Below are 27550 nucleotides of genomic sequence, written 5' to 3' on the forward strand. Positions count from 1 at the left end.
CATTCAGCAGTTGCTTTTTGTAAGGCGCTTGAGGGCTTCCCTCCATCACCTTCTGATTGTGGTTTAACCTGCAGTGTAAAAATTAAAGTCCAAGCCATGGACCTAGTTTTGCCTACAGATGACAGAGACTGATAAACACTGAAATTGGAAGCTTGACTTTTGGTTGGAAAAGACAACTTGTCGGCATTAAGAATTTAAGGATGCAAAAGGTTTGAGCAGAAAGGTGGCACAAACAGGAGAATGCCACATTTTTCAACATTTATCTGAATTTTCAGAGGATTTTGAGTGTTTTCTGGTGGTGACTCATGTTTTAGGAACAATGGAGTTGCAAGCAAATGATAAATGATAAGCAAAATCAAATTTAGAGAGAACATTTTCATGTTGATCTAACTACACGGTCCGATCTTTTAATGTTTAGAGCAAATCCAAGAATATACACATACAATTTTGTTTAGTGCATGAACTAGTTTATTAATATGCTCTGATAGACGGTATCATCTTTCAGTGCCCCTTTATGATGGGGAGAGGAGCAGGGCCAAATCATTCCTAGAGAGTCTGGCAACAAATGTATTATGAAAAATCAGTACTTCCAGCAGTATACATACAGAAACTATAGTCAACAAAAGTTTTAATGGTTAACACTAATGTCTGAGAGAGTCCAAATTTTCTCTAGCTGTTCAGAAATAAGACTTGTCCATGTAACTGTTTCATAGCTATATGCACTTAGGTCTTCTGATTTATTTTTTCTTGTCCCCAATCAAGCCTGTCTAAAAAAAAAACCCAAAAGAAAGAATATTCTGCATTTCAATTTTATGCTTCACATTAATCCCTGGAAGAGTGAAATTACACAACTATGTTGACATTCATGATTTTAAATGTAAGGGTCAAAATTCAAATGTGATGTTTGCTCTGCATTTGAGCATTTATTTCATGCATATTTAGGAATCTTCTGCAGAGAGATGGAAAATTGATTGTTTCATTCATTAAAATACATCAACATAACTTTATTTCATAAGTGTCTGTATTATTGCCCGTCCCTGTTTCTGGGGAAAAAATGAGCTAATCTTCTAAAAGACCATTTTGCTGCTGAACTTTTTTTGCCTTGTTATGTTTTAATACCTGAGAACTCTGGCTTGTTAACTGTACAGGGAATGCCAGCAACTTAAACTTTGGACTGGTCCCATTGGTCCAGGGCACTTCCCTCAAGAAGCTCTAACGTTTCAGAACGGGCCAGTAACAAAATGTAGAATAAAATGTAAAATAAAATTCAAGACCTTAAACCAGGGTAGCAAACTTCACTAGCTCTCATCTGGACGAGTTCTGAATCCTGCTGGATTTGGAGCTTTGGATGAGAAGCAGGCACTGACTGGAGTGACAGGGGAATTGCCTGGGACAGCTGAAGCAGGTGCTGTGCTCAGCTGACTGCCCTGTGTGGATTGCCAGCCCTGTATGTGGGGCATCTGCATGTGATCCTCAGCGCAGCCTGGAGTGGCACAGGAGCTGATGGGTGTCCTGGGGCAGCACGGGCAGGCTGAGCCGGAGCTGCTTCTGCTGTCTGATACACTGCTCTGTGTGCATGTGTGCTGCCAGTAAACTTGTTCAAAAATCAAAAATATTGTCTGAAGTACAGACTGCATCGAATGAATATTCTTTTCATTGTCAGTTCATACCAAAGAAAGGAATTTTAAGGAAATTTGAAAAATTTCCCTTCCAAATTGTGATCGTGCTTTAGTATCTTAATAGTGTAACTTATTTAAGCCAATATAAGCACCTTTATGATAGTGTCATTGTATTTATGTTATATAATCTTGTCTTGCTATAACTGATTCTCCCTACTTTTCACCAATAGAGAAAAAGGCGGTGTTTTTCTAAATATAGTTGTGGCAGTTCTGTTCTGCTGTTCAAAAGATTAACCAAGTGTAGAGCAGACTGAAGGGGATAGTTGTGTTCTCTTGTGCTTCTGTTAAATTTTTTTACCTGTTGTCAGATTTTGCCAATCTGCAGGAGGTGAAGCAAATCAAAATGCAGATGTATCAAAAAACTCTTCTCTGTCTCCAGTCTCTCTTCTGTGTGTAGTAACCTGCAGACAGTTGTAATAGAGACAGAATATGTAATATTAATGTGTAATATTAATAGATAATATTACGTATTCTGTAGTTATTAATGTTACAAAAGTAATTTTGCAGAATACAATGTGAAGTACATCCAGAAACTTAGGAAATAATGTCAATTATTTTTTTTTTTATCTTGCTTTTGTCCTATTGTAGTTCGAGATCGGGTTCGGACAAAAATGGAGCGTGATATCCTGGTAGAAGTTAATCATCCTTTTATTGTCAAGTTACATTATGGTGAGTTGCAGGAAAAATTCATTTTTTATATCATAAAAATGGGTTCTTGTCAAGATAGTACCTAACATTTGCTTTGTAATTAAGAGAATCATAGAAAATTAGCGTGCTGTCTAAATCCTGATTGTGCATAGACTTGCTTTGTAGGAATTCTTATGCAAACTAAGTACACGGCTGATGGGATTAAATCTATAGGACTGAGTCTGTAGCCCTTCATTTAAAACTATGTATTTGCCTAGCCATTTTTTTCCAGAACCTCTTGTCTTTTGTATATGTCATTCACCTTTTGTTTTTTCTTAAATATTTTTTATCGCTGCTTTATTTACTCTGTAGAAAACATATGCAATAGCATTGTTTCCAGTTTATCAGAATTGGTGGGGATAGGCTTTCAATTTTAGCACTATGGACAGCCGTAAAAAATTACTCATGTCAAGGAGGGAGGAAATCAATACTTTTAATGTGTCATGAAGAAAGTAAACTGAAAAAAGATTGGAAACAGCTTCTGTTGTTCTTTTTTCTTTTTCTCAGTCTCTGGTTTTCTTTTAGGATCCAGTTTTTCCTGTAGTTCAAACCTCAGACTTAACGTGGCTTAAATAATGTAGTCTTCACTATTTTATTTGTCACTGTTCCAAAATAGACTAGATGTTCCTGGTAAGCTGAGTTTCCAAAGATTTTAGAATACATGCATTAGTTACTAACTTGGCCTTTTAAATCTAGGCTTTTTACTCCCAAAATATGGAATGAAATGTGGACTACCCTAAGTATGGTTTATTTTTTTTTAGAAATCCCATTGGTGACTTACTCCCATGACATGTGAAAGCAAAGTTACTTGCTCCATGGTAGAGGAACTGTTACTTAATTCATTTCAGGAGAAAGAAGATTTCATTCTAATAGTGAAAATAAGAGTGGATTTTTATGTTATTTTTCTGATTATTGATAAAATAAATGATGTTTAATTTCTTTAATTGATTTTTCAGCTTTTCAAACGGAAGGGAAGCTGTATCTTATTTTGGATTTTCTCAGGGGAGGAGACTTGTTTACACGTTTATCCAAAGAGGTAAACTTTTGAAAAATGTGTCTTGATAAAATTTGACTATAAACAAATAGTGCCTGTATTAGGGGAGTTCTGCCTGTATTAGGGGAGTTCACTTTTTAAATACAGCTTTCATTGCATGAAAATTTGATTATTAACAAGTTAGGTCTTTTGTTTGTTTGGGATTTTTCTGCAGGGTAGTTCATGAAAATACTATTGATAATTGACATTGTTTCTGAAAAAAAGCTTAGGCATGCAGTCTCTTTCCATGCTGCTTTTTACACCTTCCAAAATTTTCTACTATTCATACCATATTTAGAGATCAGTCTCAGAAAGAGCATGGGTTTATATAAAGTCATGAGATTCAAATTTACTGATCTCTGCCTGGTTTTAGTATCCAGAATTAAGTGTCTTTCTTTTTCTTTAATGATTTACACATAAACATAAAAATACATTATTTATGAATATAAAAAGCAAGAATTGTGTGATACTTCCTTTAGTAATTTGCTGAACATGAATGCTTCACCTCTGTCATGCAGGTGACATTTCTGTGTAGATATGTGAAGTAACAACTCTTAAAAATTTTATTATCTCAAATTAATTTTATTATAACCCTTAAAATAGAGGTCACCGTTTCATATATCAGAAATTTCTACGTTTTTGCTGTCACTCATGCAAAAACCTCCAAGAAATATATGATCAGATAGAGATCTAAATATATCCAATGCATATCTTGTATCCAGAACTTGTAATTGTAGCTGCCTGCTATTTTCACAAAGTATCTGGGACAATTGGGTCACCACTACAAAGCTATATATTATTAAGAGGAGAGTAGAATGCAATGCATTTTGTGTATAGATGTATCACAATTTTGGTGCTGACCACATAAATTATTACATTTAATTCAGTGAAGCCGTCTGCTTCAAGTTGCTTCTTTTAGTTCAGTTTATTATTTATGCCACAGATAAGTAGAAGGTATTAGCACTTTTTTCTTAAAATCCATAGTCCTTTCTTGATTCCCAAGAAAGAATGTATATCACTTTCCTGCTGAGGACTTTTTTGTCTTAAACCACTCAAATTTTAAAAGATCTGTTATGGTTAGATAAGAAATAGTCATTATAATTATCTGAATATATGCTAATTGTTCATAACTGATGTAGTAAAATGGGCATGCTGGATGCAATTAATGTCATCTTGATATCAGTTGATGTGATTTTAAAATAGATCAGATGAGCTGCAGTCTAAAAGTTCCTGCTTTTTCCCTATTGACTACAATGGGAGAAGCGATTAATTCAGAGCTAGATGTCTGCACTGCAGATGTTTAAGGTTAGGAGTGATGAATTGCATACAATGTTTATATGTATATAGTGTGGGTGTATTATCATCCTCATGGGATCTTTTATTATTTGAGCTTTTAAAGTTTTTCTTACTGAGATTTCCATTTTTAATGTCCTGTACTAAATATTGGCTCTTTTGTAGAAGTAAGATCAGCAACAACCTTTTGTGGAAGCTTTAGTATTGCTTTCTTTAAGCTGCTAAGGGGAAAATGTATGGTGTTCCCCATTCTTAACACTTGCTTAAAATAATGTTCATCTGTGCTCACCATTACTATCCTTTTTTCCAGGTCCATATGCTGTCTAAAGAAGTTAGTCTTAAATTCTAAATTAAAAATAATATTTTCTTATTTTTTAAAAAAGGCTTGGAGTAGGAACTGAGATAGAATCAAATCTTGCAGGGTTTTTTATTAATTATTTTTGTCTTTTTCTGAATTCTCAGGAAAGTGTAATTGTAGAATTTTCTGTTGGTAGATCACAATGGTTCTTGATGAAATTGGGACAACATGTTCATTTAATTGAATGTATACAAGGAGTAGTTTATCTTCCCAACAGTTTGGGGGGGGGTGGGTGGGTGTAGGTTTTTTTGGTTTAAACCCACTGCCCCTTGTCCTATCACTACATCTGCTGATAAACCCTCTATCTTTCCTGTAGGCCCCCTTCAAGAATAACGTCTCCCTTGAGCCTTCTCTTCTCCAGGCTGAACAAGCCCAACTCTCTCAGCCTGTCTTCACAGGAGAGGTGCTCCAGCCCTCTGACAACCTTCATGGTGGTCCTCTGGACTCATACAACAGTTTAGATTTCTTAGTTTACTCTTTGATCTACCTTTTCTGCAATTACATCTTGGGCTGCACCTTGGAGCTTTTTGCCACCACTGTGATGACTTCTTTCTCAGTATTTAGAGACAAAAACAAGATGCATGTGCTTTTCTTGTCTCTGGCTCTGTAGACAAAATTCAACCATTTGGACTTCTTTATTCGATTTATGGCCTGGAAATTAAATGGTGATATCCAATAAAAAGGTAGTCACACTCTTTAAACACTTCCAAAAATTTTTTCAACCCTGCTGCAGTGTGTCTGTTCTCTTGAACAGTCATAAACAAAGAACTTCAGTTTTGCTGAAAGATTAATAAGATAGTGGCTTCAGAGATTCTTTTTCAAATATGTACTGTGAGTTAGTATTGATTATAAAATAGGTTTTGTCTAATCAAGAAACTTGAATTTCTCTGGTTTTGTATAGAAATAAATTCAAGTATTGTGAAGATCCATTCTGCAAAAACACTGTTATCATTCCTTAGTTGCTGCTGGTATAAGCTTTATAGATTTTACATGTAAAAGTCATTGTTCTGCTTTTTCAGGTGATGTTCACAGAAGATGATGTTAAATTTTACCTGGCAGAATTAGCACTTGCTTTAGACCATCTACATAGTCTTGGAATAATATACCGGGACCTAAAACCAGAAAAGTAAGACATCTCTGTGGCAAATGTGGTGTACTAATTTGATTTGTATAGCTCTTCTAGCTATGCAATTCTCTTTCCAGCTGATAAATTTCAGTAATTTACTGTATAATCTTAACAGGAAGGAGGGGTGAGGAAAGCTTGTGGGCTGTTTTAATTGAAAGGTTGGATTTAATTTCCACCAGGACATGAGCATTTATTTTCAGAGTGATGTGCCAAGTGCTGTGATCCATGTTACTTCAAGGAGTATGCTGAAATATTCCTAGCTCTCATTTTCCAGGTGGTTTAGGGTATACAATGGAGAAGAGGTTATCTTGGCCTTTTCTGGACTAGAGATAAATTTAGAATGAATGCATGATACAGAGATCCAGCTGAATGTTGTCCTTTTGTATTTGAACGCCTAAGAGCACACTTTTTTCCTAAAGCTGATGGGTTGGGGGTTTTTTAATACGCTGCAGTAAGAATGGAATTTAAATTTTAAGTAAAATATGAAAATAGTAGAGCACAGGCTTTATTTAATGTATTGGCAATTACATAATTACACTGAAAATTTCAAATGAGCTTGAAGCTACAATTCCAGTGTTGTCTTGTGTCTCAATATATTTATGAAAATGTCAGTGCTGTCATCTAGAACATCTGAACCTTCAGATATCAATGTGTGCTGTAGTGTTACCCTCTACCTGGAGGGGAATCTAAGGCACAAAGATGTGTGCATCTCAGTTGTGCTTAAACAGATAATGTACTCTGTCTTGTTGCCAGGAAATATGTAATAACTCTGAAGTCCTGATGTCCTTGGTGACCCCACTCCTCTGTTATGGCTATATGGAGAACCTGGAATTTCTGAGCAAGATAATTGTCTCATGTGAATTAGAAATGGAAAAGAGCAATTAGTAACAAGCATCACATAAACTGGCTGTTATATGGAACTTCAGTCAGGAAGGCTTGTTCTTTTGTGTGTCTCCTGGGGAAAAAAAAAGACACAAAATTAAAATTGTTTAGCCTTGATAGACGAAAAAGGAAAGAGTCATACTCATATCAAAATTTTGGAGACTTTTTGCATGGGGTTGTGCTTACAAATCACCAGGGGGTGAATTATGTTTGGATTTTGAGAGTGTTCTGTTAAATAATTCTGAAGTGAGGAAAAATAAGGTTACGGAGTGGAAAAAGGTCTTTAAAAAACAAAGTGAGAAAACTTTGGTTGATTTGCTAACATTCACTTCCAAGAGAAAGGATGAAATAGTAATTGTCAGAAGACTTAAATAGTTACTGTTCCAACATAGGTTTCTTTGTTGGGTTGGGGGGGGGGTTTAGGGTTTTGTGGTGGTGTTTGTATTTTTTTTTAAATTGCATGTGTGTCTACCTATTGGAAAGCCTTGGTTTTAAGCCTTGAGTGCATCTGATTTAAAAAAAAATAAATCAAAGGTTGAAATTATTTGCCAGTTATGAATGAGATAGTGGTAACTCTCGCAGGCCATGTCTTTACTGTGGGGCTGTTTCCCACCACAGGGAGTGAAATGAGGAAAAGGGCAGGACAAATGGAGCAGTAGTGTGTTCTTGGTCATGTATCATCCCTGGAATACAGCTCCCCACAGGAGAAGCTGGAAAAGCTAAGTCAGCTCTGTTAGCAAGTCAAGTTGTTGGAGAGTTTGCAGTGGTTAAGGATGGCTGGCATCTCAGAAGTTTGGCCTTTTTTGTGATGGAAATGAACAGGCCTCCTCTTAAGTGTAGGGCCCTTGGGTCCTGTCCTTTGGTACCATATGGGAATATTTATTACCTGATGTTGTTTGAAGTGGTCAACACCATTTGAAATGGTAATTACAGATGAATACTCATTTTGTATACACATGCAAATATACCTTGTATCAATGTGTCTCTCTCAGTTTAATAGAAGTAGAATGATATCTCTATTTTAAACAATTGATAATGACACATACTGCAGATGGCCAAAACTGGAAGTTCCAGATAAATGTTACTACATACTGTGTTGAATTAAAGCAAACAGATAAACAAAATCTGATACACTGATTATGTTTCATAATGTTTAAAAAGGAAGAATTGTAGAAAAGAAAACATGTAGCTTCAAATTCTACTCCTGATGATTCGTTTTCATACATACTCAATTCTGCTTGTCTTTGTGTATGTTCTTTTTATGCCTCTATGCTGTCAGTACATTGTCTGAAACAACAGTTAAAAGATATTCTTATTTCGTTCATTTTATTCTTTTTGTGTTTATTTTTTTTAGCATCCTGCTTGATGAGGAAGGACATATCAAATTGACAGGTGAATAAAGGGAAATTGCACCACCTGGATTTTTTCTGGTCACAATAAAATTTTTGCATTTTACTTTTTTTCAGGAAAGCAATGTGGCAAAATAAATAATTTTAACAGGTCATTTTGCTGTGGGGCAAATAGTGTAATTAGTTTGAAATAAATAAGCTAATATTTAAATAAGATACTGGCTCTATAAGTACATTTGATGTTATGGACCTGTGATAAAGCAGGGAGAGAGAATTCTGTCATTCTTTATATGCATTTGGGTGTATATGTGACTGATGTGGGCATCACATTTTGCATTATGGTGCAAGTAATAACCATGAGTGATTTATAAAAAATTGTTACATTTAGAACTATTATTTTTTTTTTCTTCCAGATTTTGGCTTAAGTAAGGAATCAATTGATCATGAAAAAAAAGCCTACTCTTTCTGTGGAACAGTGGAATACATGGCACCAGAAGTTGTTAATAGACGAGGCCATACACAGAGTGCAGACTGGTGGTCGTTTGGTGTTTTAATGGTAGGTTTCTGGTAAAAGTAAATTAGAGCAATACTGTGCTTTGTGAGGTTTGGTGAGACATATCAAACATTGAACTGTAAGGTGAGCTTTAAATGAATTGTAACTACCAAGAAAAAGTCTAAATACCATTAAATTAATACCACAGAGTTGGATCAAGAACATGGACTAGCTCTCATATCAACACCAACAATATTCCATGTTTTTGTTATCGTTGAAATATTATGCATCTATTGTAGTTTGAATGTTATGGAGACTAATAGGAATACTAAAGTATACAGGCAAAATACTGTGTCTTCCAAGGCAGGGAAGAAATTTAATCCAAGTCTTAAATTTGAATTTACTCTCAAGTGGAAAAAAAATTAGGAATAACTTTTTAATTAGTGTTTTCTGATTACAATTTAGTGTTACAATGACAGCTGTTGCTCTCACATCAAAATAAGCTAAATGACACAGATGATAGGGGATGTAATTGCTCAGTTGCTTATGGTGTTTTTGCAAGGAGCTAACTTCTGTGAAGTTGCTGGGTCAGGGAAAATAATATTTATATCAAATACAGCTTTGGAAAAGAAAAATCGTGGTTGGTGTTTTAGGAACACTGAATGACTTTGAATATTTATGGTCTTTGTGTGCATTTCTGACATAAAGATTAAATAATTGTATTTCTTAAAGGAAATGCTTTTGTTTCTTGCTGCTTCTGCTGCATATGATTGTAACAGTATAACTAATGTGTGTGCTTTGTAGTACGAGGACTCTTGTGTCTGAAAATAAGTCGTCCTATCTATCACCTTTTAATCACCTAGAATGCTGTTGTGATCTGAAAACTGACTATGTAAAAGTAGCACCTGAGAACTAAACTCTCTCCAGACAGACAAGCACCCCACACACAATTACACATTTTATCAATAAGAACACGGTCAATTAATCTGATTATAATCTAGCTGCAGAATCTTCAGCTTTGCTATAAAGCTGGAAAATACAATTTTGTGCTTTTAAAGTGCATATGTTAAAAATTGAAAGACATTAGATGACTGGTGTAGCTTTCACAGTCTAAGTGCACTGAATTTTAAAAACTTTTGGCTTTTACTTTGAAAACAAAAATATGACCTTAAAAAGGAAATTCTCTATATTAGTGTATAGAATACAGTGCGGTTTCTTTATGACATATTTTTGTTGCCTGCATTTCTAGCATGCGTGGTGATTTTCATAGACCATCTGTATGTAGCCAGTCCTAAATCATTCTTAATTAGAATCTCTGTTGATTGAGAATTCAAGTGGTATAACTACACTGTACCTACGTGGAACAGAATTTATAGCATAGAAAGGGAGACTAGAAAAATATCTCAACAAATCATTTGGCCTCTTTTCTCCTGCTGCTACACATTAAGTATGTTTAAACTGTCCTTGACAAGTATATTCAAATTTGTCCTTTAAAACAGTGACTGTTTTAAGGGATGCCAGACATCTGAAAGCACTCATTTAAAGTTTTTGGAAGCATGCATTTGTTGAGGTGCTCTCCTGCTGAAATAAAAGATATCTAGGGGAGGCCAATGTTGGTTTATTCTGCAAGTACTCTTGGCTGTTGATGTTCAAATGTAGTATTTGAGGTGGTGGGCTAAGGGATAAAGAGCATGTATGCTTGAACATACAAACATATATGATTATACAAGTGTGTATGCTTGTGGAAAAAAATAGGAGCTTGCTAAAGAAACTATTTCAAGCAACTGTGGGTAAAACATGCAGCACTACAATTTTACCTTTAAGGTTGTGGTTTTTTGCAAGTGCAATTTGTCAAGATCTTTCTAAACTAAATAAACAAAAGATAATTTTATATATATATAGTTTTGGCTTATGCCTTTCACATCTTCATGAAAATTGTCTTAAGTGTTAAAAGTAGGGATTTTTCATGTCAGTCTTATTTAAATCTAAAATATAAGTTTATATGCAAAAAACGTTTAGGGTAAAAAGTATCTAGTAGTAGTGGAAAGTTGACAGCTTTTGTTCTCTGGATACTTTACAGTCCAATTAGAAATTTAACATTTTATTTTAATAATAAGGGGTTTTAAAGAATGCTGTAAGTGCAACTTCAGGCTCTTGTAGATCTGAAAATGCTACAGTCACACAGTAGCCACTCAAGTTATCCACGTACATTTTTAGTGCTTAGAAAGCTGAATGCTTGGGTTGTATCAAAAAAAAGAGGGGAATAAAGGATACATTGTGTTCAGGATAACCTGAGTTTGAATATAAGCTGCTCAGAGGGTTTCTTTATAATTATCTTAATTTTTATGGCGTTAAGTGTATGCCATGAAATTTCCTTGAACTAAATCGTTTTACAATTCTTAAGCCAAAAATAACGATTTCTGCCTCAGAATGTTGGCTGCCATGACTGCTGCCAGACTGCTTTGGCTACCAGGCTTAGATCAGATGTCCCTGCAGTATACTGCAGGCCAGCAGAAGTCCCTTCATGTTTATCTATTTTTACTCAGTCACTTTCAGAACAAACCAGTGTTTTAACAGTGTCTGTTGCCTTACTACCGGGCACTGTAGAATGTGCATGCACGTACTGTGTAGCTCTTACGTGTTCCTTCAGGCTTTATTTCCACTGTATGCCAACAGTAACCGCTTTCCATCATGCATGTCTTTGTCAATCAACTAACCTTTTCCCCCTATCCAATGAAGGATATGTAAATGCCAATTTTAAAAATTCTGACCTTTTTAAATATCTCTGCATGAGGAGAAATTGTCACTAACTTTTGAAAGATTAATTCTTCCCTACCCCCATCCTCTTGAAAGCTGCAGTCGTATAGAACAAGTCTTCCAAGAATAAACTATTTAGGTAGAATTGAAACACAGACCATTATAGTCTAAATTGTTCAGATAAAAGCATGTCAAGCAAGGTATCGATACAGGAAAATATTTTGCAGCTTTAAAAATGGCAAAGGCTGCTCGATGCTCATAGTAATTTAAATTGTACAATGAGAAGTTGTTTTGCACAGACTTGGTTGTTAACATATGCATGAATTTTGGAAGGTTAAGATGCTAAGTAGTTTTGTCAAAAATTAGATTTTGTCCAGGTAATGTAATTGATGAAAGTTTTACTCTATACAGTTTGAAATGCTCACTGGTACTCTACCTTTCCAAGGGAAAGACAGAAAAGAAACCATGACTATGATTCTCAAGTGAGTACACTCTTATTTATATATCTCATCAGGTATTCTACAGGGATGCCCTCCGGGCTGCAATATCTAATTTCTACTCTTCCCTCATTTCCAAAGGTACTGGTAAATCCTCACTCCCTATTCCATACTATTAATTCCCTTTGCTGCCTATCTAATTTGCCTTTCTATTCCTCTCCCATACCAGGTACAAAGAATTTCATAGCAGCTCTTTAACCTGTAATAATAACTCCTCCAACCGTATGATCTTCCCCTTCCCATCTTATTTCCATAATATTTTTAAACTTTCTTACCCTTTTGGATAACCTGTGAATTTTTTCCTTGGTCTTTTTTGTTTTAGGCTTTTTTGTTGGATTGTTTGGTGGTATGGGGTTGGGGGTTTTTTTGAGATAGTATCTCCTTACCTCCTTTTATCTTACCAGCTCCTTATCCCACTTCTTTAATATTACTAGTGCTGCCAACAACTTGCTTCCCTAGTATTTCCCCTATTTGCTAAAGTGCATCTTCCCTTCTGTAATCCCCTGTGACTTGCCCGAGCTCCGATTTTCTCCTTTGCTATTCCCAGTATAGGTTTTGTATTAGCTATATTGTGGAAATTGCTTTCCTTCATGCAGTTAACATTCTTGGTTTTGCTAATGAAGGCCTGCTTCTTTTCCTTGCTGATCCCCTACATATCTCTGAACTAATAAAACTTATGGCATAATTGTCCCACTTTTGGGACTGTAGCCTAACACTGTGCAAACAGTTCTGTTTCCTTATGTCATGGTTTCACTTCTCTGTTTCCAGCCCTATTTTACTAACACCATGGGGGTTTTTCCCATGGAAGCTCATAAGACTATTTTAGTTTTCTCATTTGTTTTCTGCTTCATTATCATTGTTCTTAGTCCTGTTACCACTTGTCTGCCTGTATATTGAAGTCAGGGTTTCTTTTGCACAGTAAATACATTAAATCATTTTTTCTAAGTTATTTAAATGTGAAAAACACTAGAAAAAGTACACTCATTCTTTTCCTTGGGTTTTTTCTTTTTTTTTTTTTCATAATGCATACATGTTATGTTACTCCTTGCCTTGGTTTTCCTCCTCATCTTATATGTGCAAACGTATTTAGTGGTGCTAATTTCTGTTGCTGCCTCAAGACCATGCCAGTTCAAATCTTCATGTTTTGATTACTGAATGTCTTTAATGAAAAGATTCTATCTATTCACAGCAAGCTCACTCCTGAGCCCCTCCTATTTACAAGAAGCTAGTCTGAGATAGTTCTGCTGCACTCACTTATTTTGGGAGCTATGTGGGGGTTTTTTTCTATCCGTGTCTCTCGAGTCACATCTTTCTCTTGTCTTTACCCGCATGTGACTCCACTCTGCACCTCAACAGTCTTTCCACTGTTGCTACAAAAAATCTTCTGTATTCAGCTGCCATGTAGAATATCCTCCTTGCATCTCCCCAGTTAATTGACATTCATAATTGCTTTCAGATTTCATCTGAGCATGTATCTCTAACTCCTTTTTCCAACTTTTCTCACTTTCTAGTCCTTATAACTGTGATCAGTTTCAGAAAGCTACACAAAAAATGTAGCACAAAGTAAAGAATTTTTACTTCTGTTTTAGTGTTCTGTGTGCTTATTACTATTACATACATATAAATACATTTTGCTGTTGGTAATATGAACAGCTGAAAACCAGAAGATATTTTAGAGTCTTTTCTGATAAGCTCCCATTTTGCCTGGCCCCATAAGAATGGCAGTATGTTTTCTTTTTATTTTCTGTATTCTAGTAAACTTACTATGTTTCTCCTTAAATTTCTCATAAAACTGTTTAAAATGGACAGGTGTGCATACAAATTCATATTTTCATAGTGTATCATTTAAGATGTATTGCTTTTCTTACCTCCAGTTCCTGAATGTTGACAGAAAGTGTATTCTGCTTACAACACCTGTTTTCCTGGGCTTTTTGTTTTTCATAAAGTTACCAAGACAAGTTTTTGTTTATTCTTTTGTGTAAAACTGAGAAACTCTGCAATTTGAAGGAATCACAGATTGCAGCAATAAAGTTAACTTTTTAAAGCTCTTTTTCTCCTTTACTGAAGAGGTATACCTTCATAGAAAATTTTCTCTTTGTCCATCAGGAATGTCAGAAAAAAATTGCTGTCACTCATGTACTTGTATAACCCAGGAACTCTGAGCGGCTGGTGATAGCTTTTTCTTTTGCTGTGTCATGTGCCCAATAAAGAGGCTTGTGAAAGGTTCATGATGGAAAGGAAATACAGACAATCCTAGTGTCTGTGGTTTGCACAAGGCCTTCACTTCACCATGGACTGCAGTACATAAGAGTATTGTAGAATTTCTTCATGTTTTCTGTTTATTAAGTCACTTCCCTGTGAGATTAATTGCAGTTATGGTTTTGGCCTGGGTTTAGATGTCTCTAAGCAGTTGACCTCTCATGCTGAACTTCCAGGGCTGCATCCTACTGTTGGAGCTGTTTTGGATTATAATTTGAGAAGGATTTCCACCCACTTCAGCACGGCCCTGTTGTGTAGCTGTCTGTCCTCTGTTCTTCAGTAATACTGTAAATGATACTATTGTGCTTGTGCACAAAATGTGTTCCTAGATTCCCTCGTGCAGTGTAACTCCCTGAAACTTTGCTGTGAGCAGAAATAACATTAAGCCAACATGCAATTAAATCTAGTATGTTATTGAAGAGCCCAAAGAAGGCAAAGTCTTTCAGAACTGCACACCCCACCCGCCCAATGCTTTTTAATGCAGAAAGGAATGGAAAATTTAGTAAATTCTACTTTTAAAGTAATGAATAGTGAATCAATGGCAATGTATATGCACGTGCTGAAGTGACGGGGGGGGACATATAAGAATAGCTGGATAACTAGATAAGAAGTCCCACTACAGCTTTCGTACAGTGACATGCGGCGATAGAACAAGGGATAATGGCTTTAAGGGGAAGAAGGATTTAGAGCAGATATTAGGAACAAATTCTTCACTGTGAGGGCAGTGAGGCTCTGGAAAAGGTTGCTGTGATGAGTTGACCCTGGCTGGAGGCCAGGTGCCTCCAAAAGCTGCTATTACTCCCCCTCCTCAAGTGGACTTGGGGGGAGAAAATATAACAAAAAGCTCATGGGTCAAGATAAGGGCAGGGAGAGATCATTCACCAGTTACTGTCACAGGCAGAACAGACTTGACTTAAAAAACTTGACCTATACCAAACAAATCAGAATAATGAGAAATGCAAGCCAGTCCAAAACTCCTTCCCCCCCCCGCCCCCACCCTGAGCCTTTCCCTTCTTCCCTGGCTCAAGTTTATTCCCGAATTCTCTCTTCCCCTCAGCAGCACAGGGGGATGGGCAATGGGGGTAACGGTCAGTTCATCGTGCACTGTCTCTGCTGCTCTTTCCTCCTGAGGGGAAGGGTTCCTCACACTCTTCCCCTGCTCCAGCATGGTGTTCCTCCTAAGTCCTGCCTGCAGACCTATTCCAATGTGGGCTTCTCTGTCCAAGGGACCACAGGTCCTGCCAGGAGCTTGCTCTAGTGAGGGCTTCCTGTGGGATCACAGCCTCCTCTGGGTACCTCCACCTGCACCAGCATGTGGTCCTCTAGGGGCTGCAGGTGGCTCTCTGCTCCACCATCAATGTCCACGGGCTGCAGGGGGACATCCTGCCTCACCATGGTTGGCTGCAGGGGAATCTCTGCTCCAGCACCTGGAGCACCTCCTGCCCCTGCTTCATGCTTGCTTTGGTGTCTGCAAAGTATCTTACGTCTTCTCAGTCCTCACTCTGGCTGTAAAAGCTGCTGGTAGTTTTTTTTATCCTCCTTAAATATGTTGTCCCAGAGGCACTGCCACTATTGCTGACTGGCTCGGCATTGGCCAGTGGCAGGTCTGTCTTGGAGCCAGATGGCATTTGCTCTGTTAGACATGGAGGAAGCTTCTAGCAGCTTCTTGCAAAAGCCACCCCTGTAGCCTCCCTGCTACCAAAACTTTGCCACACAAACCCAATAAAGTTGCCCAACGAAGCTGTGGCTTCCCCCTCCCTGGCAGTGTTCAAGGCCAGGGAGGATGTGGCTTTGGGCAGCCTGGTATGGTGGAGGGTGTCCCTGCCCATGGCAGGGGGGTTGGAACTAGATGGGCTTTAAGGCCCATTCCAACCCAAATCAGTCTGGGAGTCTATAAATCAAATCTTCTGCTTGAAACAGAGAAAGCTTGTGTCATAGATTATTATGGAAAAATAAAAGCTACAGCCTGAACAAGTGATGAAAAAGAGACAATTATACCCATCTGTACCATTATCATGGTCATAAGAAAAAGTGAAACCTGTTAATAGTGGGAGGATGAAAGCTCTACACTAAATGGGGAGGAAAAAATTATGGTAAAGGATTACCAAAAATTGAAGTGCAGAACTACAAAAACATAAGTCTAACAATTCAAAACTGACAAGTTGGAAAATAATATTTGAAATGTTGGGGGAGGGGAGGGAGAGAAAGAAAAAGAGAAAAATAACTCTCTTTTTTTTTTAATGCTATCTTCTAGATTAGGTTTCCTGTTGTTTTGCTTGGGTGTTCTTGGTGTACGATATTGTGGTTTTTTACCCCATCTGAAAGGCTTTTTATTATCAGAATGGATTTTCTTGTTTGATATAATTTAGTAATAACTAAACTTAAAAGTGGATGCAAGCATATTGCAAAAATTTACAAACTTGTAAACTGTTATCATATAGCTTATTTTCTACATTTTTACCACATCTTCCTCTACTTAAGTTCCTGAGTCATTACTGAAAATGATACTGTTCAAAATGGGGGAGAGGGGAGGATAAATGAGTTTTACATGACTGACAGCACTTTTTCTCTGTTTCTGATGTCTGAAGGCAATTTCTCAGTGTCACTATTTTGTTTAATATGGATTTGTTGAATGACAAAGGACAAGGAGAATGCAGAGTTATTTCTTACCTGAATATGTTTGTATGCTATTAATTATTTTTGTTCTATAGGGCCAAACTTGGAATGCCCCAGTTCTTGAGTCCTGAAGCACAAAGTCTTCTGCGAATGCTCTTCAAAAGAAACCCAGCAAACAGATTAGGTAAAGTGCTTTAGAGAATATTTTAAATTCTATCATAATGTTGATAATGCTAATTATCATTAAAATGACTAAATAAGTTTACAGTTTCTTGTGTAAAATAGGCTTTGAAATAAGAACATAATTTATCTGTTTGGTCTTCTAATGATTGACAAAGTATCATTTCTGTTATTCACACATCTAAAATCAATGTAGAAGAAGTAAAAAATATAATTGTGCTAGTCATTCTTTTGACCAAGAAGAAAATAATTTACAGACATTTTACTTCCTTATAAAAGGAGCAGGTCCAGATGGAGTTGAAGAAATTAAGAGGCATGCATTCTTTTCCAAAATAGATTGGAATGTGAGTATTTAATTCAAAGTTAATTCAGTAAATACTCTAGTTAAATGTTTGGTGGTGTCATATAACTTTTTAACTCACTCTGACCTATGCCTTCTCTTCAGAAATTATACAGGAGAGAAATTCATCCCCCTTTTAAACCTGCAACGGGCAGACCAGAAGATACATTTTATTTTGACCCTGAATTTACAGCAAAAACTCCAAAAGGTAAAAAGAGAAGAATTAAACAGTTTATATATTAAAAAAATCAGAAACATTGTTGCTCATCAGCTTATGCAAAGTGTCCTGTTCTTCCAGGTGTTGCTGGCCCAAATGAATGCTCACAGACAAGTGTTCCATAGGTCATGAAAGATTTTGTGATCTTTGTTGAAATATCACAAGTGACAACTGAGTTGTCCTATGTTAAAAATAATCCTCACCGACAAAGCACATACAGAAGTTAAATTTTACTTAAGTAATTTTTTTTATTCAAAAAGGTTATTCATGTCTGAGTCCCTTTAAAGGCTATAATCTATGGCTTCGTTTAATTCATGCTGGGGACAGTTCAGTAATTATTTGTATTTTGGTCCTCAGAAACACTTCCTACAAGTTCCAGTTTCTGTATACTTCATAGAAAAAAATCTCTAGCTTACTCTTCAGAGCAGACTTAATCTCATCTCTACGTTTTAAAAGCTGTTTGTAAGTAGACAATGTGTTTTTCAGATTCACCTGGTATCCCACCTAGTGCTAATGCACATCAGCTTTTTCGGGGATTTAGTTTTGTAGCTATTGCATCAGATGATGAAAGCCAAGCAATGCAGACAGTTGGGGTGCATTCGATTGTCCAGGTGAGTACATCTGCTTAAAAAATAAAGTGAATAAAACAATATTGCTGTTTCTAGATGGATGGATTGTTTCCTTCAACACAGAATAAAGTACCATAATAAAGTTGTCATCAGCTTTATAGAAGAAAAGTAAAGACCAGATTATTTTATCCACACAAAACCTCTGAAGGTGCAAGACTTGTTACTGAGCAGCCACAGATTTGAATAGGCTTCTTTAACTCTTTTATCATCTGTACTGTAATAACTGTTTAATATCACAGAATGGTGGGGAATGGAAAGGACCCCTGGAGATCTGGTCCAACACCTCTGCTAAAGCGGGTTCACCTAGAGCAGTTTGCACAGGATGACATCCAGGTGACTTTTGAATATCTCTAGAGAAGGAGACCCCACAGCCTCTCTGGGCAGTCTGTTCCAGTGATTTGTCACCCTCACAGTGAAGAAGTTTTTCCTTATATTCAGATGGAACTTCCTGTGTTTCAGTTTGGGCCCAGTGCCCCTTCTGTCACTGAGCACAACTGAAAAAGGTCTGGCCCCATCCTTCTGACACCCACCCTTTAGATATTTATTGATAAGATCCTCCCTCAATCTTCTCCAGTTCTCTCAGCCTTTCCTCATAAGAGAGATGCTTCAGTTCCCTAACCATCTTTGTAGCCCTTTGCTGGACTCTCTCCAGTAGTTCCTTGTTTGTCTTGAACTGGGGACCCCAGACCTGGACATGGTCCTCCAGATGTGGCATCACCAAGGAAGAGTAGAGGGGGAGGAGAAATTCCCTCAACCTGCTTGGTCACACTTTTCTTGATGCACCCCAGGATACCAGTGGCCTTCTTGGCCACAAGGGCACATTGCTGGCTCATGGAGAGCTTGTTGTCCACCAGGATATCCAGGTCCTTCCTTGCAGCACTGCTTCCCAGCACGTGTCAGCCCTTAACCTGTACTAGTGCATGGGGTTATTCTTTCCTAGGTGCAGGACCCTACACCTGCCTTTGCTGAATTTCATTTGATTCCTCTCTGCCTAATTCTCCAGACTGTCCAGGTCTCCCTAAACAGCCGTCTGGTGTATCAGCCACTCCTCCCAGTTTAGTATTGTCAGCAAACATGCTGAGGGTACACTGTTCCCTTGTCTTGATCAATATGTTGAATAAGACCAGACCAAGTACTGACCCAGAGGCGCTTCCACTATTGCTGATTGGCTTGGTGTTGGCCAGCGGTAGGTCTGTCTTGGAGCCAGATGGCATTTTCTCTGTTAGACATGGGGGAAGCTTCTAGCAGCTTCTTGCAGGAGCCCTATAGCCTCCCCGCTACCAAAACCTTGCCATGCAAACCCAATACAGTTGACCTGAGAAGCTGTGGCTGCCCCCTCACTGGCAGTGTTCAAGGCCAGGATGCGTGGGGCGTTGAGGAACCTGGGTTTGGTGGAGGGTGTCCCTGCCCATGGCAGGGGGGTTGGAACTCGATGGTCTTTAAGGCCCATTCCAACACAAACCATTCTGTGTTTCTATAGTTTGATCATGTCTCTGTATTCTTCCTAAGTGGCCTGTCCCTTTTTCCACATTCTAAAAATTTCCTTCTTCCCTTTGAATTTTTTCAGAAGCTCCTTGCTCATCCAGGCAGGGCCCCTTCCTCCTTTGCTGGATTTCCTACTCTTTGTGATACACCAATCGGGAGCTACGAGGAAGCTGTACTTGAATATTAACCAGCCCTCTTTGAACTTTTTATCTGCTTGAGTCCTAACCCATGCAATTCTTCCAAGTACTTCTTCAAAGAGGCCAGAGTTAGCTTTCTCAAAGTCCAGGGTTGTAATCCTACTTATTGTCCTTATCCTTCCACACGGAAAGCCCAGGCTGCCCCTGACCTACACATCCCAGCCAGTCCTTCTTCGTTTGTGCAAGGTCCAGAATGCCCCTCTCCTCGTGGGCTCCTCCACCACCTATGTCAAAGTTATCATCAGTGCTCTGTAGGGACCTCCAGGAGTGTGCATGCCTGGCTGTGCTGCCTTTCCAGCAAATATCAGGGTGGTTGAAGTCCCCCCGTGAGAACCAGGACCTCTGATCGTGAGGCTACTTCCAGCTGTCAGTAGAAGGCCTTACTGATCAGATAGCCTGTAGTAAACACCCACAACAGTGTCACCCATACTAGCCTGCCTCCTACTTCTTACCCATAAACTCTCACCTCATTCTTCATCCGTGCCTGGGCAGAGCTCAATGCATTCCAGTTGCTGTATTACATAAAGAGCCACTCCGCTGCCTTGCCTAAAAAAGTCCGTAGCCATCTGCGATGGCATTCCAGTCATCTGGCCTGTCCCACCACCTCTCTGTAATCCTAATGCGATCACGGCCCTACGACCGCACGCAGGTCTCTGGCAATTCCTGTCTGTCCAGCCAGAATTAGAAGGTAGAGTGGAGTAACAGGCATTTCTTTTTGTTTCATTCCCCCCCCTCCCCACCCCACCCCCCCCCAATGTATGAAAATGTCAATTGATCCAAACAGCGCAGTAGAAGGCACTGGAGTACAAATGTCATTTCTGCCTGGATGTTTTGGACTGCTGTGTGGTTGGGAATGCACACCCCAGGACGTGTCCCATCCCTCCTGAGCCACTTTAAGTTGATGTGGTATTTTCTGACCGCTTTCGGTGTATCGTACAAGTCAACGCTATGGTACGCACATGGGCTTTGCCTTCCTAGCAGTATTGCAATGACTCCAGTGCAGTCTCCCACATTAACAATCCCAAGCTTGTCACTTTTAATAGCTATTCATATATAAGCTGTACGAAGACTACTGCTTATTTTGGGACAAAAAAACCCATTGCTTAGGTGTGATTTTTGTGTGAGATGAGAAAAGTGAACCTCATGTTAAATGGGGGAGAGGGCTCCTTATGAGGTCGTTCTTAAAAGCGTGCTTCAGCACCAGAGAGTTTGCAGCCAGAATGGGGGAAAAAAAGCAGATGTGTGTACAGGAAAGAAAACTGTAAAACCTCAGCAAAAAATATATTTCTCCATCCTCTTTCTGCTTTTAATAATTCAAATTACTGAGGAGGACTTGAGTCATGAAAAAACAACTGGTGATAGTGCTTATTGGTATATAGGTAGCAATAAAAAGGTGGCTGTATGATTTGGTTTGTATCTTTGCTGCAAGGATATTTTGTAAATGTCTGAGAATTTCTAAAAGTTATTCAGAAAATTAATAATTCTTCTATTTCTGTAATTGCCTTATGTCTAGAATAGTCGTAACATGCTCATTTTTACAAATTACCTGTTCCATGTGTAATACACCATTAAATTTCAAGGGGGTTTAGATTCTTTTTTATTGTAAAGAAGCTGCCTGATTTGGTATATAGGTCAGAATGACTTCTGATCTTAAAATCTTGGTAAAAGTTCCTTCAGGCTTTACTGTGCTCCTTTCCCACATAGTTCTGTGGATTAAATTCTTTCTCTTTGTATATGGTTTCCTTCTCTTGTAAAAGTCTGGTTCTCTGCCACCTTTCCTCTGTGTCCCTCAACCACTTCCTCACTCCTGTTTCCTCTTTCTGTACTGCAGCATACCCAGATGGTTTCCTGCACATGCTTTGCATCCTTTAAACAGCCTCCTTATAGTAGAACACCATTTCCTTCCCTTGCAAGAGTGAGCACTTGTCCTTCTTTCAGCTTTTTATTTCTGTGAAAGGATTACTGACTGCCAGTCTGTGGAACTTCCAGTTAATCTGATTCTTTTCATTATGTCTGAATTTTCCGGCTGGCATTCATCTGTTCAGATAACGGGAACAGCAATGCCGTTAGCTTATCGTGTAGTCTTCTGATCATCTTTGATTTGGAGATTCTGTCTTTATATTAATACATCAGTATTCAGAAACTCAATACAGTGTGCAATCATTACAATGTGTCTAATATATAATTTACCACATACCAATAATCAAACAGAAGGTAGTGATATTTAGGCCGCTTTGACCTAGTGCAGCTGTCAGTTTAAAATATGAAGCAAATCAATAGGAAGTAAAAAAATTAATATAAAGGTCAGTTATATATTTGGAATATTCATTAATTGATAATGTTATTTTGGTAGCAGTTGCACAGGAACAGCATTCAGTTTACTGATGGATATGAAGTAAAGGAAGATATCGGAGTTGGGTCCTACTCTATCTGCAAGAGATGTATTCATAAAGCATCAAACATGGAATATGCTGTAAAGGTAATTACTCTGTTATAAAACACACCCACTCTTTTCAGGTTTTAGCATCATAGGCATTGGGCATCGGGGTTTTTTTTTTTTTGCCATAGAGAGCATAACAAATTAAGATTATTTTTGTAGTATAAAAATATTTTAGATATAAATGTGAACTATACTAATCAACCAAATAGAATATTTAGTGGCAAATATTTATATAGAATTGCTATGGGTGCTGTTCTCTGTATTCTGGTTTGGGTGGTGAAAAGCAATCTACGATCTTTGAAACACCTATGTAATTACAGTAAAGCTGATGGAAGTTACATGACTGCTTCTAGAAGGAAATGCACAATGAAAAACTTGTCTGACCTTCCATTACTCTTTAAAAATATGATTGGTTACTTTGATTTAAACATAGCTATGATATAGCAAAGGGGGGTGCTTCCAAAGTAGATTCATAGATTAGCTGTCTAAGAGTTTATAACAGTGTTTAAATCTAGTATACCTTCCAGAATAAGGTTCAGCTGTTTGTCTTAGCTTGCTAGTTTTTCCACAAACTTTCTAATGTTGTTTGTATGTTATTCTCTTGGGCTTTCTAGCACTTTGAAGGTGTTAAATTCTTAGTTGAAATCGGCAGAATTCCCAGGAGTGGAATGATAAGTGTATCTTATCTTTCTATGTAACACTGTGAGCTGAATGGTTACTAGGAAAGCAGGACTATAGATTAGCAGATATTAAAATAAAAAACCCAAAAACATTTAAATCCTGTACTGTGAGGCAGTTCTCTATTTGAATTGTTGAATAGTTTACTGCTCAAATATGAAAAATGCAGAAGCACATTATGTTTTGCTGTATCCTTGTACATGGATTGTCTGCTGGAAACCCTCCAGTTTCAGCTTGCTAGTTACATACTTGTCATTATTCTGGTTCTGGCCAAGAACAGATCTAACTTTGATGCTTGCAGTTTGTAGTAACTTCTTCAAACTGGAAGAAAGGACTGGCATAGCTGTTAATTCTCTGATCTGTAACATTTAAGGGTTACCTCATTTTTCTGCTGCCTCTGTTGTGGCTTCTTCTTCGTGAAAAAAAAAAAGTAAGAAGATCAATGTCCAGTGTGTTAGAATGGTGCAGATAGCAGTAAGGGCTTTAGGTTGCCAAGAGGAAGAAGGGGCAAGACAGAAATTGAAAAAACATTAGAGAAAATTCTGAAGTTTAGCAGATGAGGGAAAAAAAGGAAAAGAACAAAAATACATTTTAAGTAGGGCAAAATAATGTTTTGCTTGTTTGCACAGGGAGAACTTCAGAGTCTGACAGCAAGCCTCCAGAGATTCAAATGAACTTTCGTAATGGAATGGTTGTCTGAATTAACTCTTGAGGAATTTTTCCTTTTTCTTATTTTTTATTCCCTTACTCTCCTGTTTTGTCTTATACTGCATTAAATATTTGTTTGAGGCTAGCTTTGTGAAAATCAGTTCATTAGCATCGTCAAACCAGTATCTCGTGTCAAATTCGGAACTGCCTATTTTATTAAATGGTGGGTGACAGAAGTCTTATCCACTGAACAGCCTTGCATTATTTATCACAGCCTGAGGGATCAGATCACTTACCCTCCAAAACTGTTTTCAACTGAGTGGTTTATTCCCATGTTTTTCCAATGTTTTTTGCTGTGCCTTGCTGTTCCAATTTAACTTGTGTTGGTTATAATTCACACCCTTTACTGAATAACAATAAATAGTGCATATCTTTTATGCTAGTAAGCACACCAAACTTCTACACCACATAGTATTCACAAAAAGAATTATGCCTATGTATCTATTTGCTCTTATAGATCATTGACAAGAGTAAAAGAGATCCAACAGAGGAGATCGAAATCCTACTGCGCTATGGACAGCATCCAAATATTATCACCCTAAAAGATGTAAGTACTGTGTTAGACATCCTTCAGTGTATTACAATTGCACATCAATTTCTCATTTGACAGATGACAGACTACATGTTTAAGTTATGTTACTGTTTCTCAATATTTAAAAATAAATTAATGCCCTATAGTGCAATTTATTCAACAGTACCTTTTTTTTTTACTGAGGTGTCTCGTCATCTTTTAAAGATGCTCATACTTTGGTACAGCATAATCTTACACAGTCAAATAATTCATCTTTCATAAACCCTAGCACAGGAATCATTCATTTAACATTGGTTGTATTTTTAAAGGAACAAGCAAGTTTTTTGGTTGCTTGGTTAACTTTGAATCTACTTTTGTCTACATTAGTCAAAAGCCATTTTAAAGACATTATTATGTAGTTGCAGAGGACCCACTGTTTGAGGTACCACAACGGCCAAAGTAATTTGCATGGACAGTAGTGAGTGTTACTCAGTAGTAGATAAAATCTTTTCATATCCACAGTCATCACTTTTCTTAGTGTCTTTGTATGTAAGATTAGCAATTTTTTTATTATTATTTGCTCTGACCATAAAAAGCAAAGAAAACCATAAATTGGGAAGGAAAGGTTTTTCATAGTAAACAGAAGATTCTGATGATCTAAGAGAAAAAGAAAAATGGCTTTTTCTCCTTGATTATGCGTTAGAGGATTAAAAATTAATGACTTAGTCTGCAAGAAACTATTCTGGTACCCAAAATCAAACCTCAAGTGAAACAGCTAACCATTTCCAGGAAGCTGAGCTCAGTTGAAGGGCCACTCCCAGACATTTTGAAGTTGTTAAAACAGTAGCTCGTAAATACTGTGGAGCTGAGTACTAGAGAACTCTGCCTAAATGCCTTCTCTTACTATAATCTGTCCTCACTCTCTTGATATCATGTAGCTTGGCCCTTTCTCGGGAGAACACAGGAAATCAGATGTATAAGGGAGCTCACCATGGGCCTTACCTTCCAGCAAGCTAGATACCATAATTACAGCCCCAATTTCTGTTTGTTCTGCTTCATGTGGTTGGACAATAAAGCTACCTGAAAGCAATTGTGGTAACATAGATCCTGCGTCTGCATTCAGGTTGCTTTCAGTGCTGTGTGCTAGGTTTATGTGTTTGTTGAATTCATAATAGAGGTAATGTTACTTAGGCAGAAAAAGAAACATAAGGAATGTGAGCACATACCCGAACTTAAGCATTATGAATATTTTTCATTGAGAGCAGAGAAACCCAGGGAGTCTTAAAAGTTGCTGCATGCGCTGAATCATTCTACCTTGTCATTAATTCATCATCAGTCATCTTCCAGGAGGAGCCATCTTTCATTCACACCAACAGTAATACACAAATAGCAAAAGGAGACTACAAAAAATTAAAAAAAAAAAAGAAAAAGAAAGAAAAATCCTTCAGTTCACAGAGGAAAAAAAGACAGGAGACTGTAATCCTTCCTTATTTCTACTTCAGATCAATTTCTCAAGCTCAGTTTATGGAAGTATGTCCAGTGTAAGGAAAGAGATATAGGTTTCATATGTGTTAAAAACTTGTAGGATATCCACTACTGTAGAAAGTTAACATTGTGTTAAGTTTTCATTCTCCTAATATAGATGCTGATGGATTGTATATCCCGCAATATAGTGGTGTGCTATTACAGCTTTCAAAAGAAAGGATGAGTACTTGGCCTTCAGGTCTCAAACTCATCAACAGCTCCATGAATTTTTATACAAATAAAAGTCAGTGTTGATTTGATTCATTTTTTCATTCAGTTTTACACTAAAATTTAAATGCTTCTGAAGTGTTTCAGCATTTAAGTGTGTGTCTTTGGAAATTACTGTTCTGCAAGAAATAAGTTCTTTCTTTTAATGTAACTCAAGAATAAATGCAGTCATATTTGAATTAAGCCTAGGATGGAAATTTTCATTTTTGCTCAGCCTTTTTAAGTATTTTAATTCTGAAGGTGTTTGGATTGAAACAATGGATATTCAAAAGACCAAATTCTTACTGCAATGTACAGCCCTCTGGGGTTTTTCCTTCTGATTGTTATCACTAGTCTTTTTCAGTACCATAGTATATAAACAAAAGGAGCTATATTGTGCTAAATCAGATGTCCTTCTTATCCAGTATCCTGCCTCTGACAGTGGCCATTAGTGGATGCGTAGGAAACAGTGTAACACTGGAGGAAGCACATAGCTTCCAACAAACCATTACCTAGAAACTTCCTGTACCAGAACATTTTTTATATATATATATATAATTATATATATATATATAAAAATTTTATATATATTTATATAAAAAAATTCCCCTTTTTTACCTATTAGTTACTGTTCTGTATCAGAACTTTTATTTAAAGTTCTTTTGAGTTATTTAAAGCCTTGGCTGAAGAATGCTTTTAGAAATATGAAACTGTATATGCATTCTCCCTGTGCAAGTGCTTACTTAGGCTTCAAAAGAGACTCCTAATATGTATGTGAGATCTTGTTTCACTTTGCAAAAAACCACAGCCTCTTTCTTCGTTACATTAGATTTTCTTGGTGTGCCTGCATCTGTTTCTCACTACAGCTTCTTCCCATTGGCCTGGTAGAGAAGCCACACTGACTGATCTTTGGTGTGTGCCAGGAGGTCGTTTGAGAAATTAGTATTGCATTTATGAGTTCAGTGTAATACTGGGCACCTAACTGTGAGGGAAACTTCAGGAGTATTTACTCAGTGCAAACAACTAAATTGATAAAGACCATAAGGGGAAAATGGGATGATGGTAATGGTTTGTTTGGGGTGGGGTTTTCAGTTGAGTTGTTTGGTTGGGTTGGTTTTGGCAGGCAGATGGGTCCAGCACGGGGTAACAGATAAAATAGTAACGAAATGCAAATTTGGCTTGAATACCCCCTGCAGTACTGAGATGTGTGTGTGTTGTGATGTCAAATGAAATAAGCTTGTTCCCTCATGTTATACCAGGATTAGAGGGAGCATGCCTATTAAGAAAATATAAAATGTCAATTTTGTATCTAGAATGATATAGTTCTGGGTTTTGTGTAAGGTTTAAAGTCTTAATTATGACTCATATTTCAAGAGGGGAAAATTACTGTTAAATGAGAACATAG

General features: G+C 37.4%; 1 protein-coding gene across 1 annotated transcript in view; it reads left to right on the forward strand.

The window, feature by feature from the left end:
- The window catches only part of RPS6KA3 (ribosomal protein S6 kinase A3), a 78454-nt gene that overhangs the window by 41494 nt on the left and 9410 nt on the right, over window positions 1-27550 (forward strand). The window contains exons 5-16 of the mRNA XM_084272603.1: window positions 2268-2348; window positions 3323-3402; window positions 6070-6176; window positions 8413-8450; window positions 8821-8963; window positions 12069-12139; window positions 17125-17213; window positions 17489-17553; window positions 17655-17757; window positions 18253-18377; window positions 22431-22556; window positions 24361-24450. Of these exons, the coding sequence (XP_084128729.1) occupies window positions 2268-2348; window positions 3323-3402; window positions 6070-6176; window positions 8413-8450; window positions 8821-8963; window positions 12069-12139; window positions 17125-17213; window positions 17489-17553; window positions 17655-17757; window positions 18253-18377; window positions 22431-22556; window positions 24361-24450 (1118 nt within the window). The remainder of the gene's footprint in view (window positions 1-2267; window positions 2349-3322; window positions 3403-6069; window positions 6177-8412; window positions 8451-8820; window positions 8964-12068; window positions 12140-17124; window positions 17214-17488; window positions 17554-17654; window positions 17758-18252; window positions 18378-22430; window positions 22557-24360; window positions 24451-27550) is intronic.

This window comes from Gallinula chloropus (genome assembly GCF_964237585.1).
Source record: "Gallinula chloropus genome assembly, chromosome: 1".
NCBI classification, from domain to species: domain Eukaryota; kingdom Metazoa; phylum Chordata; class Aves; order Gruiformes; family Rallidae; genus Gallinula; species Gallinula chloropus.